Here is a 13,680-nt window from a genome sequence, read left to right as displayed (position 1 = left end):
AGCAAGCGGTCTTGATTTTAAGCGCTAAAAGCGGCAACTGCAGAGGATAAAGCTCTGTAGAACCGCTGTCATTCCGAGCTGCTGGCGGAGCGCGACGCGCTTACTACGCGCTGCCGGCTCCGCGGGCGCGCCACTCTGGCCACGCCCCCCACTGACGTCACGGCGCGCTGGCAGCCAATGGCAGCGCTCTCGGAGCGGGGGGCGGGGGGCGGAGGGATGAATGGGGCCGATGACGTCAGCAGCGCGTTCCCACGCCCCTCCCGCCGCGCTCCGGGATGGAAGCGGAACCGGGAGCGGAGCGGCCGCGCTGGGCCGCGGCCTCGTGCGTGTTAACGGGGGCATCGCGGGGCTTCGGCCGCAGCCTGGCACGGCTGTTGGCCCCGCGGCTCGCTCCGGGTTCTCTGCTGCTGCTGTCGGCCCGCTCGGAGGAGCAGCTGGCGCGGCTGGCGGCCGAGCTGCGGGATTCCTCCCCCGGGCTGCGGGTGGAGTGCGTGGCCGCCGATCTGGGTTCCGAGGAGGGGTTGCGGAGGGCGGTGGGGACCGTGCGGGAGCTGCTGCCTAACGGGCCGCCCGGCCGCCTGCTGCTCATCAACAACGCCGGTAACTGCGCGGCCGGGGGGGGGGGGGGGGGGTTGCTGCCTGGTTTTGTTCGTTTCTTAACCAGAGATATCGGAGGAGCAGCACAGGGACCGCTCGTTGTGGGGACGCGGGGCACAGCCCCCTCCTGCAGCCCCCCGCTCCTGAGCATGATCCTTTGGAAAAACTTGTGGCCTTGCCTTACAAGCAAGCCTTCATGCCTGCTGGCTGCAGTGCTCTTTTTTTCGCCCGTTCTTGCTATAAATAAGACAGACAGCCCAGTAGGTAATGGTGCTACAGGAGTCAGACCTGAGGTCTTCCACTGGCATGGTTCAGAAGAAAAGGAAAAAACAGGAGAGTGCGGTGACCCCGGAGGACATTGCACTTGGGGCCGAAGGCTGGGAGCTGTTTGCTTTGGCAGAGCAGCAGCGTGTCCCAGTGCTGGCTGGGGGGGGGGCAAAAGCCTGGAGAAGAGATAGCTCCCAGAGATCTCACTGTGGCCTTCCAGTGCTTCAAGGGAGCTTATAAAGGTCTGGGTAGGATGAGAGGTGAGGGCTTCAAGTTGTGCCCCGAGGCTCAGGTTGGATATTAGGAAACATTTCTTCTCCAAAAGAGCGGTCAGCCACTGCCACAGGCTTCCCAGGGAGTGGGGGGGTCACTGTCCCTTGGAGATGTTCCAGAACAGTGGAGATGTGGCACTTGGGGACACGGTTATGGGCATGGTGGGATGGGTTGGGGATCTCAGGGGCCCTTTCCAGCCTTAAGGATTCTGTGTTAGCGTCGTAGCACTGCTCAGGGAAATGTGGCTGCAGATACGGACGTGTCGCACCCGCACTGAATTCCTCCAACCTCATTTGCCCTCCCTTCCCAGGCTCCTTGGGCGACATCTCCAAATCCTTCCTCGACCTCACCGACCCCGACGAGATCAACACCTACTTCGCCTTCAACGTCACCTCGGCGCTCTGCCTCACCAGCAGCGCCCTGCAGGCCTTCGGGACGAGGCCAGGCTGCAGCAGGACGGTGGTGAACATCTCCTCGCTCTGTGCCTTGCAGCCCTTCCGCAGTTGGACGCTGTACTGCAGCGGGAAGGCCGCCCGGGACATGATGTTCCGCGTGCTGGCAGCGGAGGAGCCCGACATCCGCGTGCTCAACTACGCTCCGGGTGAGGGAGGGGATGATGCGTTCGTCGCCGTCCGCTTTAACGGAAGAGAGATTTTCCTCCTGCACCTGGAGGACCCGAGCACCCGATCTTGCTTTCAGCTCGCGTCTTTTCTTTCTCTGCTCTTCCCCCAGGTCCCCTGGACACGGACATGCAGCTCTTGGCTCGCACTGAGACCGGAGACCCTGAGATACGTCAGCAATTCCGGAGCCTGCACGAGAGCGGGCGGCTGATCGACTGCAGCGTGTCGGCCCAGAAGCTGCTGAGGCTGCTGGAGGAGGACTCCTTCACCTCGGGTGCACACGTGGACTTTTACAGCGTCTGAGCTGCTCCCTGTGCTCTGCTTTCTGCCCTCTGTAGCGCCCATAGCTCCCTGCAGTTTGGTGGCTGCGCTCGGGTGCTGCCCGGCCTTCAAGAGAACATCTCCGGGCGCCTTATGAATGCTCCTCGTTGCTCTGATAGGGGTGGGGGGGGGGGGACTCGCTGCCATGCTGAGCCAGAGTGCAAAGAAGCCATCCTCTGAGCACCGCTTATCCGAGGTCTTGTGCTGCCTGAACCCTGCTGAGCCCTCCTGGGCACACAGTAGGAGTCGGGGGGGGGCGAAGCAGAAGTGGCTTCCCCAAGGGAACAGGCACAGAGGCTTCAAGCTCTCCTGCTCAGTGTGAGCCTGGGGGGGGCACTGAGAGCGTGAAGCCACTTCAGAGGGGCATCACTCATGTGATAATCAAGAAGAGATACTACTTCTAATATACAGAAAGCGCCGTGCTAATGCATCGTTGCATTAAAGGCCTTTACGTCCAAGCGAGCGTGGATGCACGCTCCCTGTTGTGCTCGCACAGAGGCAGGAGCTGAGCAGCAGGGGGAGCTGCCTGTGCAGACTGGGCTCTGCAGCACGGAGCCGTGCACCGGCACAACCTGCATGGTTTACACCATTGCCCCGGGTTTGTGCACTGCTCCTATTTGCACGTTCTGGCTCCAAGCCTGGAGCTGGGACTCGAGCCCCTCCTGGGCTGTTCTTTTAGGTACCTGTGGGCTTTTGTCCTTGTTTTTTCCCATCGGGTTCCAGAAGGCAGAAGCCCACAGCTCCTGGACTCGCCCATCCAGAAAGCAGCTGTGTCACTAAGTGAGAGCAGCACAGTGCTAGCACTGAGGCTGGCACCCGTGTGCCCTACGAGTGCCCAACCCAATGACAGCCACCTTCCTGCTGCCCTCTCTCACAGCCCCCCATCCCAGATTTTGTCTATCTATCTTCATCTACAGCCATTAAAAGTTTCCTGTCTGGCCTTCATCTTCTGTTCCACATTCAAAATGGGTACATTTCCAGGAGGGTGGGAGCAGGGAGCCTGGCTCAAGCGTCACCATCCCAACAGAGCACCGCGTGCCCCTGGGTCTGTGTCCTCCTGGAGCACCTGCACCATGGGTTGCCACTTAAAATCAGGCATTTCTCCACCCAAAGCCTCTCCCCCGTGAGAAGTTTTCAGCTTTTCTACCTGGGTTTGGGACGCAGGCCTAAATGCAGATGTTCAAACCCATGCAGATCTGCTGGGCTGCCCAAGCAACCCGTGTGCCAGCGCACACCTGAGATACGGGCGCTGGGCACAGACACGATGCCCGTGGGCTGAAAGCAGCAGGATGGGGTGTCCCCAGTTCTGTCCCCCCTCCCCATTTCAGCCCTCCACCTGCCAGCCCTGTGCGTTTGCCTGGAGCCCCTTCATGCTCTCCTTCCTGGCCCGCTGGGTGCCACGGTGATTTTGTTCCTTAAAGTGAATGCCATGGGGGTGCTCGTGCTGAGCTCAAACACCTCTGCCGTTATTTAGGGCTTTACTCTGCCCATAGCAGGCTGCAAGACCCATAGTGCCCACGTGTCCTATTGGTTGTCCCAAATCTTAGCTTACCTCGAGCTCTCTTATGGTGCTCAGGGGCAGCTGTGAGCAGCAGGAGGAGAAAAACCAGTCCTGGTGTCACTGCTCTCCAACCAGGAAAGCACAGCTTGTATAGGGTAAGGGGTAATGGCTTTACACTGGGAAAGGGTTGGGTTACATGGGGTATTTGGAAGAAAATCTTCACCCCGAGGCCGGTGGGACCCTGGCACTGCTGCCCAGAGCTGTGCCCCATCCCTGGAGGTGCTCAGGGCCACGGATGGGCTTTGGGGACCTGGTCCATGGGAGGTATTCTTGCCCATGGGGTGGGCTGTGAGGATCCTTCCAGTGCACCCCGTGCTGGGATTCTGTGAGCCCCACGGGTACGGCAAGCTGCAAAGTGATGGGAAATATTTTTCTCTCCTTTCCCAGCATTTTCTGTGACCAGCTGAGGGCGTGCCGAGACCGGGAAATAGGGACAGCCCCCGGCAATCGGCTGCTCAGGTTGGTTGTTAGGAAACGTTCCGGCTCCCGAAGAGCAGTCGGCCACTGGCACAGCTGCCCAGGGAGTTGGGGGGAGGGCACCGTCCCTGGGAGCGTTCCAGAACCGTGGGGGTATGAACGCCCCTGAGATGGCCTCAGTGGGATTTGGGGTCTGGCCCTGTTTCATATCTGATGGTCTGGATGAGGGGATTGAGCGCACCCTCAGTATGTTTGCAGATGGCACCAAGCTGGAAGGAAGCGTTGACCTGCTTGAGGGTGGGAAGGCCCTACAGGGGGACCTGGACAGGCTGATCCATGGGCTGAGGCCAATGGGATGAAATTCAAGACCAAGTGACGGGTCCTGCACTTTGGACACACCAACGCCATGCAATGCGACAGGCTTGGGGCAGAGTGGCTGGAACACTGTGTGGAAGAAACGGAACTGGTGGTGTTGGTCAACAGCTAGAGCAACGTGAGCCAGCAGTGTGATCTATGGGAGGTGTCACAGCACACAGCAGGGGTTGGAATTTGATGGGCCCTGAGGTCCCTTCCAACCCAACCCATGCTGTGATTCCATGATGAGGAGCGGCTGAGGGAACTGGGGTGGTTCAGTCTGGAGAAGAGGAGGCTCAGGGGGGAATTCATCATTCTCCACAGCTCCTGAAAGGAGGTTGGAGCGAGATGGGGCCGGCCCTTGCTCCCAGGTGACAGCAATAGGACAAAAGGCGATGGCCTCAAGTTGCACCAGGGGAGGGTCAGGTTGGATATTAGGAAACATTTCTTCCCCAAAAAAGCGGCCAGGCACTGGCACAGGCTGCCCAGGGAGTGGCAAGGTCACCATCCCTGGAGATGTTCAGGAACTGTGGAGATGTGGCACTGAGAGACGTGGTCGGTGGGCACGGTGGGGTGGGCTGGGGTTGGACTTGATCATAGATGTCTTTTCCAACCTTAATGATTCTGTGATTCTGTGCAAAGGGGAGCATGCACCAGCGAGAACCCAGAAGGAGCAGTGACATGAGGACCCATCTGGGTGCCCCTGTGATTTTCAGAGGTGACAGCCCCAGTGACCTGCCCCACGTCCCCAGCCCCCTCCCACACCCGCACACACTGCCGCCTTTGTGCCTGTGGCAGGGGGTGAAATACAGGGAACTGGGTTATGAAAGGACCCAAAGTCACCACTGGCCTTTTATTTCCGTGCGTGTGACCGGGTGCCGGGGATGGCAGAGAGGGCAAGCCCGCTAAATCCCCCCAAAGCCTCCCAAATTAAAAACGGAGCGTGCTCTGCCACCTCCCAAATCTCAGCCGCTGACCTGGGCTGCCCCCGGCTCAGCGGGTCGGGAGGCTGCAGCCACGTCCCTCTTCCCCTTATTAAAGGTTTCTCAGCAGAGAGGAGGAGGAGGAGACGGCGATTTCTGGTGGGCAGAAGTGCTGAGCACGGGGCTTTCTGCGGGACGCCGAGTGCCCGGCTTGCAAACAAGCGGCTGCCTCTGGCCACGGGGCCAAAGGTAAATGAACTGCTCCTGCAGCAAGGCACTGCAGGGGGGAAAGGCCCCAGGAGTGCCCACGTTCCCCACCCAACCCGTGGTCACGGTGTGGGGTCAATGTGGGGATACACGCAGCCAGCGGGCCCCCAGCCTCCCACCTCTCCACACGATGGGTCGGGCGCTCTGCGGGCTCTGTGTCGGGGATTCAGGGGGACGTTTACCCAGCCTGGGAGAGCTGGGACAAGGAACACCATCCTGCTGAGCTGGCACCTTTCTCACAGAGTCGTGGAATCACGGCGAGTTCCTTTGTGCCACGTGCAAACCGCCTTGGTGGCACTGTCTCCCCGAGGCTGCCCACTCGCTCGCGCGCGGCCAAACCGACTCGACCCTTTGTGCTCCTCACTCCCGGCAAAGAGCCATACCCCTCCGTGGCATCTGAAAGTGCTGTGAGCCTCTGATCCTTTTCAGACCATTGTGGGTTATTGACACAGGGGATTTGCAGCCGGCAGCTACATCAGAGCAAACATCCTCCGCCGACAACGGGATAATAATGCGAGCTGCAGGAAGGCAGACGGGGCTTCTACCCGTCTCCCCTCCGTGCTGTCCCCTGGCTTCGGTTCTGGCTTAGCACTAGGGACCAGCTGTGCCCCTCCAGAGCAGCTCCTTAATGTGTAACGAGGGACCCATCCGTTAAGCAAGGAGAGATGACAGATTAACCCAGTTTAGAGCCAAAGAGCAGCGGGTTTGCTGGTAAACTGTCCTGTTCCAGCGAGCTTCAAGTGCCTTTAATGAGTTATTATTTAGTCTGCTATGGAGGTTAATGGGGGGACATTGCAGAAATGATCTGTGATTAATTAAACCGTATTTATCCGGCACGGTTGGAGCATCTGAACCTGTTGGGCTGACGCTGAGCTGGGACCAGAACGGGACCCACAGCTTCAACATCAGTCCCAGTGCTCCCCATGCCCCAAATTCACCAAAATTCCAACAGCAGCGTCCTCCCTGATGTGGAAGAGCTGTTGAGAAGAGTATGTTTTCCCCTTTTCTTGTGTGTCCACCACCCTAAAACCACTTTTTCCCATGGGTTGCCGTCCCACGTGTGATGCGAGCTGGGTGCACCCCAAGCCTCCCTCCCCACCTATGGAGACAGTGACCCCAACCAGTCCCCAGCACCCCCATCCCCTCCCCACTGGCAGAGCTGCTGCTTCATCTCAGCGCCTCCATCCTCCTCCTCCTCCATCCACCTCCGGCTTTGGAACCTCCCTGCTCCAACCCTTTCCCAACGAAGCTGCCGGCGGGGCCGGGAGCGCGGAGCCGCATTCACATTCCTGCCGCGAGCACACTTGTCAGCCGAGCTGTCAGCCGCTCCCGTAATAGGGCCACGGCGGTCACTCGTGTTGGGAGTAAACACAGCCGAATCTGAGAAAACAAGAGCAGAGCCGAGACCGGGGGCTTCCCGCAGCGCTCAGGGGAGCGGCGGCACGGGGGGACACCCGGCTGCTCCCCCCGGTCCCCGCGTCCCCAAAAAGTCACCCCCCAGGCGGGGTGTCGTGATGCACCGTGGCTTCACGGGGCATGGGATTGGGTGTTGCTGTAAGGAAATGGGTGCATTCAGGGGGAAAATGGGGTTTTTGGGGGGTGTGTGGGAACTGTGGGGTGTGTTGGGATGGCCCTGTCCCTGGGGTTGTCATAGCCAGGAGCTGGTGGGGCTGTGGGCTGGGGATTTGTGGGGTGCGAGCTGTTAGCGCGGGGTTGTTGGTGCCGCGGCCATTCCATCAGCTCCCAGCCCCTCCGACCGCACCGCCACAAAGAGGCGGGCAGCCTGAAAAGCGCAGGATTTAGGGACAAAGAAGGGGCCGGGAGCGGAGCTGTCACCCTACGGACACCACCGTGGGACGGGCACACGGACACGGCGATGGGGAGAGGACGCGGTGATCCCCACCGTGGGTGTGAAGATCTTAAAATGTGGGCAGCATCCCATGCCCCAAGTGGGGTTGGAGCATCCCCGTGCTCTCCCAGTGCCCAGCACTATTTCTTCAAACCCAGAAGCCCTAAAAAACCGAAAACACCGAGCACGTTTTCTGCTGCTGCGGCCGGGGAGAGAGGGGCAGCTATTGTTCACATCCAAACCCAACCCCAAATGTTGGGGTCCAAAGGGTTGGGTTCGCTTTGAAATCACCGCCGGCCCTTTATTCCCATGAAAACGTCCCCGGATCAGCTCCGAGCTGAAGTTTCTTCCCCACCCCCTGGTTGTTGTGGGTTTTTTTTGTTGTTTTTTTTTTTAATAATAAAGCATCTCAGATCTCCGCGTTGCAACTCATCTCACACCTAAGCAAGATTGCGTTTTGCACAAGCCTTTCAGCTGTTTTCTCAATCTCTCCTCTGTCTCATTCTCAATTCAGGCAGTTGCTATAGGTATGTTTTAATCCCCAGCATGGTAGATTTTAATTAGTCTTTGTACAGATGGCCAATTAACATTCATTACTTTTGCCTTGAGCGATTAATTATGAGTTTGGATAGAATGGGAGATGGAGACAGAGGAAAGATGGGCAGGTGAATAAAAAAAAGGGATTTTAATCAGAGTTTGGGATTTTTTTTTTTTTTTACCCTTCTTATTTATATATACATATACACACAGAGAGAGAGAGAGAAAGGGGAGCGAAGAGAAAAGCGGCGAGCTGACCGCTCCCATTGAACCCAATGGCCCAACCCATTGCTCAGATGGGGAAACTGAGGCTGGGAGCTCCGTGGGGCACCTGGGGGTCCGATGTGGGGCCGTAGGGGCAGTGCCCAGCGCAGCGGGTGACGCTCCGGGTGCAACCCGGCGGCGGTGCCTGTAATTCTCCCCCATGCAACACCCGCTCCCGGCTCCGACGTGTCACTAATTCTTCCTAATTGATTTTTCACGCTCTGGGGAGGGAGATTGTGACATCCAACAACAGAGCCCTGATGTCGCGGCTTTCTCCGCGCTGAAAGGAGCCGGCACCCTCCCCCCGAAACCGGCATACTTCTCCCTGGCCCGGGTAGCCATGGTGAGACGTTGCCCAAATCCTTTCACCGCTGCCGCGCCGATGCCGGCTGCCAATGTGCTCCCGTGCCAGCGTGCTCACGCCTGCTATTTCGGGCTGGCTCCGCGCGCTCCAGCAGGGAACATGAAAATAGCAAAGCCCCGGGGCCACATCCTGCCCCGGCGCTGGGGCGGAGGGGATGCACCTGTGCGCCCGGCACGCTTAGAGGTGGTTGCCTTGGGGCACGGAGCGCTGCCCGTGGGATGGTTTGGGTGCTCTGAGCGAGGTATGGGGAGATGGGAAGGGCCTGGCCCTGCTTGCTGTGGGGAGGATCCATCCTGCAATGTTTGGAGGGCTCCCCACAGGCGCTGCTTTGTGCCCATCCGGCGCCGCTCGCTCGAAATCTGGGGATTTCTCTTTTAGAGTGTTTTACGTCTTGGCCCCGAACCTCCCGAGATTGTCACTTTTCTGGAACTGTGCATCAAAACAACGTCTCCATCAGCTGCTCCGCTTGGGGATGAGGTCCAGGTTCCCCCCGAGCGGCGTCGTTGGGTGCCGGTGCCACACAGGTCCTGGTGCGCTCCTGCACCGCGCCATCCCTTAGTGGGCACCATGGTGATGGGTCAGTGGATGGACCTGATGATCTTAGAGGTCTTTTCCAACCCTGATGATTCTGTGACCCAGTTGGGACCCCTTGGGCAGCCAGTCCCATGGGATCCAACCCCAGCGGAACTCAGCTCATCCCACTGTAGACTGGGGAGGTTGCACAGGGCTTTGGGGAGCAGGGGGCATCCCATAGCACCAAAATGATGATGGTCGCTCACGCTGCTGGTCATCCATCCTGTGGGAACCTTCTGGATTGTCACCACACTGGTGAGCCGGATCCATCCTGCACAACCTGTAGGGCTGAGCCCATCTGAGAGCAAACTGTCCACACCCAATAACCCAATTTTACACGTGAAATATATCAATGGGACGTGCAGGAATTGATGTCCCAAGGTACCTCAAGGCATAACCACAGCCTAGAGGCTGGCTCTGGCCTTCCTCCTGAGGAAGAGGAGGTGCTGGGCACCTCACTACAGCACCACCCCCACCTGCAGAGCGGTGGCAGGGTATGGCCCTCTGCGAGTATACACCATTGAAATGCGCACATTTCCTAAAAGCAATATGGAACAGCTAAATATATTGCTCACAAATCTGTTTACACTAATAATGGCTGGGAGCCTGCCATCCATATGACTGCAAGGAACCATTGATTCAACATAAATTAACTGAAAATTACTTGTGAGAAGGAGAAACTAACTGTGTGTGTGGTTTTTTTTTTTCTTTTTTCTTTTTTTTCCCTCTTGTCTTTTTTTTTCTCCCCACCAGGGATGGGGAAGCATGGAGACGTTGGCACCGGTGGCTCCGCCAACCAGGGCTGTGCTTGGCAGCTCACGGCGCAGCTCCGCTCCTTTCTCACCATCCCCTTCTCTCCTTTTGCAGTGGTGGGGAGCATGGGATGGAGCCACAAGCACGGTTTTGGGATGGGGCAGAGCAGCACAGTCCCAGTGTTCGGCCCCCATGGCTCATCCCCAAAAGGATTCGGGGGTGAATGAATGGTTTCTGCCCTAAACTCCCCCCAGCATAACCCTATCCCACAGAACATCCCGACCACATGCGTGTCAAGCCATGAGCCATTCCTTCCCCAGCATCCGACCTCAAACCCCAGGCTTTGCCATCCCAGTGCTGCCGGGAGGGAGAAGCGAACACAAATTTTACCCATCTTCCAACCAACAGCGATGGAGGCGGAAGGGTCCGAGTCGTCATTTTGGCGCGGGGAAGATTGCTAACTTTTTTTTAAATTACCCAAAATAAATAAATAAATAAAAGAAAATGAAATTAAAAAAAAAAAAATTGGCAGCTCCTTGCATATTAGTCGAAATGCTGCAGACTTGGCTCCCGCTCACCTCCGCAACATAATGTTAAATGGCATCAAGACAGTATATCAGTCATTTACATATGTTGCTTATAGACGCCAAACTTATTAACACAATAAAACTGCTGCTCAGAAGCCTTCCTGCCTATTTTTCTCATGGAGAATGTCAGTGTTGGAAGCACCTAGCCGCCTCGTATGGAAACACACGGGGTTGCCTTTCATATGGCACCCGGGAAAATAAACACATGAATCACGCAGGGCCCCCTCCGACCACCTCCCAGGGGGAGGAAGGAAGGAGGACTCATTGCTGCGGAGCTCCCAGCACAGCAGGAGCCCGGCACCAGGACGAAGCACACCAGGAGCACCCGGCCCCGATCCTCTTCCATGTCCCATCCCAATGGGAATGGGTCTGGAGGAGCCCCAGTGGTCTCCAGTCTTGCTCAGCCCCATGACGTGATCCACGTCTCGTCCTGTTCCAAGATCTGGAAGTGGTCAGAGGGGACACGTGCATTTCTTTCCTGGGTTCTCTAGGGAAGTAACTCCACGTTTCCACACAAGGCACCTACGTCCTTCCTTACTTACTTCCACTGACATTTTCCATGAGAAAAATAAGCAGGAAGGCTTCTGAGCAGCAGTTCTATTGTGTTAATAAGTTTGACGTCTATGTAGGTGGCTGATACATCATCTCGGAGCCACTCAGCATTGTGCTGTGGAGCCAAGTCTGCCATCTCCCCCCGATCAGGCAGTTTGGGGTCTGTGGGGCCACCACACCTTCCCCTGTAGGATCACTGATGTTGGAAAAGACCACTATGATCATCAAGTCCAACTGTCAACCCATCACCAAGCCTGCTCATAGAATCGTAGAACCATTAAGGCTGGAAAAAACCGCTACGATCATCAAGTACCACCCCCAACCCATCACCATGCCCACTCATTGAATCATTAAGGTTGGAAAAGACCTCTAAGATCATCGAGTCCAACCTGTCGTTCCCTCACCCCTGTGATGGTGCAGTCCCATGTGGGACATTGCTTTCCCCATCAGCTGGGGCATCACCTGGGGGCCTGATGCGGGGGTCACGCTCCGGTGCAACCCGATGGAGCACCCAAACATCCCCAGGGCTGGAGGTGTAATTTCCTGTGTTGAAACCATCCGGTTGAACACTCAAAGAGAGGCATGTTTGCCGCAGCAATTACCCTACAGTGCATGCAAAAGCCTTTCTGTGTGTGCGACATCCTGCAGCCCTGAAGCGAGCTGCTTAGTGGAGAGATCAACCTTCATCCCAAAGCCAGTGGGGAGGGCTGGATGAATCCAGATTGATGGGGGATGCAGAGCTGAGCAGTGTGGCTGACTGTCATCCCCCTGCCCACCTGCAGGCAAATGAGGAACAGTGTCCCCAGGGTCCTGCACAAAGTCAGTGGAGAGGTCTCCATGTTTATGAGCCATAGAATGAATCATTTGGGTTGGAGAAGAGCTTTGGGATCACAAAGCCCAACCACCAACCTGTCCTACCGAGACCCATCACTACACCGTGTCCCTCAGGGCCACATCCACACATCTCTTAAATATCCCCAGGGCTGAGGACTCCCACCTGAAGGGTCTCATCAAGACTGGGGGCACCTGCACGACCATCTCCAGATGTTACAAAAGGAACAGCAACGATGATTTCAAGATGCGGGGGGGGTTAAATATCAGCAAAAAGCTGGGTACTTTGCAGGAGCAAAATTCACAATGACGCATGGCTGTATTTCCATTGGGATCTCCCACCTCTGAGTGCTCACCCAACACAGGAACAGGAGGAGATTGGGCACAATGAGGGCTTGGAGGATCTGTCCTCACCACCTGGTGTGTGGCACCGCACAAACCCTTTGGCTTCTGTGCTTTTCCCACCTCCTCTTCCTGGTGGATTAAGTAGAACATCCACTGGTACCCATCACATCACATCCCACATCTGTACAGGGATTCTGGGCTGGTGTTCAGCTGTGCTGGGGCAGTGAAGGTGAATGCAGCCCCTTGGAAAAGCCACTGTGAGCACTGCATAGGTGGCTGAGGACCCAGCAGCATCTATCTTTTCTGGACTGACTTCTTCCAGCCCGTAGTGTGTAGCTGTATGGCTTGGGGAATTTTTCTTCCTGGGCTATGTGATGGGATCCTCTCTCAACATCATCCCAAGCCTGTAGACTGAATCTGTCTCCTATTCATCCTTGACAATGTCTGGATCTACCATCAGACCCACCATTCCTATGTGATCTCCATCCATCCATCCATCCATCCTGCCAACTATCCATCCATCCCACCAACTGTCCATCCATCCATCCATCCATCCATCCATCCATCCATCCATCCATCCATCCATCCATCCATCCATCCATCCATCCATCCATCCAACCAGCAATGAACCAGTTGACAAAGCCACCATAAATGTGAGACACTCAGGGAGGTGAGAGCAGCCCACTGAAGCCCACCAGGTTGTGCAGGGAAGGTTTATTCCCATCCAGCACACCACCGAGCCACGTAAAATTTAATAATAATAATAATAATAAAAAGCCAAAGAAGAAAGAAGCAAAGAGCAGCCCAGGTCAGGAGTATCCAGACCTCCTCAGCCCCCCAGCCCCACACCAGCCTCCCTTCTCCCTTCTTCTCTATGGGACCGCACTGGGAGGACGGCGGGCAGGGGATGGGCTCTGCCCACGGGAACAGCGGGTGGGGAGGTTGGGAGGAAATGATGCAGCACTTTGAAGTCTGGGTCAACTTTTAACATCGCGACGAGCTGCTCCCGTGGCCACGCTCCGGGGCTCGGGGCCTGATTTTCCACATTCTGCCCTTTGATGCTGGAGGCCGATGTGTTACAGATTAACGAGGCTGTGGACGGAGCTGCACCTGCTGGCATTGCTCCGGATCCGGCCCTAAGCTGTCCGTCTGTCCGTCCCCGAGCATCCCGCAGCGGCTCCTATGCCCCACACCCTACAGCCGCCTTTCGGTGCCTGTCCTGCCCCCCTCTCCCTTTCCTTCGTTCCGCTTTCGTTTGCTCCTCGGAAAACCATCGCTGTTGCGTTTTAATGGGATCGGCTCCGCTCTGAGGCAGCGGTACCCCCGGACCGGGGCTGGGGACCCCCCCGTGTGCCCCCCGCCGCTGCCGCCCGTGTCCCTCGGCTGCCGTGCCACCTCCTTTCGTTATAAAGCAAATCTCCTTCT

General features: G+C 57.1%; 1 protein-coding gene across 1 annotated transcript; it reads left to right on the top strand.

Annotated features, from left to right (window-relative positions):
- Positions 224-3,023, top strand: SPR (sepiapterin reductase (7,8-dihydrobiopterin:NADP+ oxidoreductase)). Its single transcript, XM_021396646.1, has 3 exons — positions 224-600; positions 1,448-1,738; positions 1,870-3,023. Exons 1-3 carry the CDS (start codon positions 276-278, stop codon positions 2,058-2,060), a joined length of 807 nt encoding a protein of 268 aa, XP_021252321.1. The 5' UTR covers positions 224-275; the 3' UTR covers positions 2,061-3,023.

The sequence above is a fragment of the Numida meleagris genome, chromosome 4, assembly GCF_002078875.1.
Source record: "Numida meleagris isolate 19003 breed g44 Domestic line chromosome 4, NumMel1.0, whole genome shotgun sequence".
Taxonomy (NCBI): domain Eukaryota; kingdom Metazoa; phylum Chordata; class Aves; order Galliformes; family Numididae; genus Numida; species Numida meleagris.
The sequence above is the reverse complement of the archived record's forward strand: the minus strand, read 5'-3'. Positions and strand labels throughout refer to the sequence as shown.

Excerpts from the sequence above, each read along its gene's own strand:
- SPR (XM_021396646.1), top strand. The coding sequence starts at position 276 with ATGGAAGCGGAACCGGGAGCGGAGCGGCCGCGCTGGGCCGCGGCCTCG. Across the intron at positions 601-1,447 it reads GCTGCTCATCAACAACGCCG|GCTCCTTGGGCGACATCTCC; the intron begins GTAACTGCGCGG and ends CTCCCTTCCCAG. Across the intron at positions 1,739-1,869 it reads CGTGCTCAACTACGCTCCGG|GTCCCCTGGACACGGACATG; the intron begins GTGAGGGAGGGG and ends CTCTTCCCCCAG.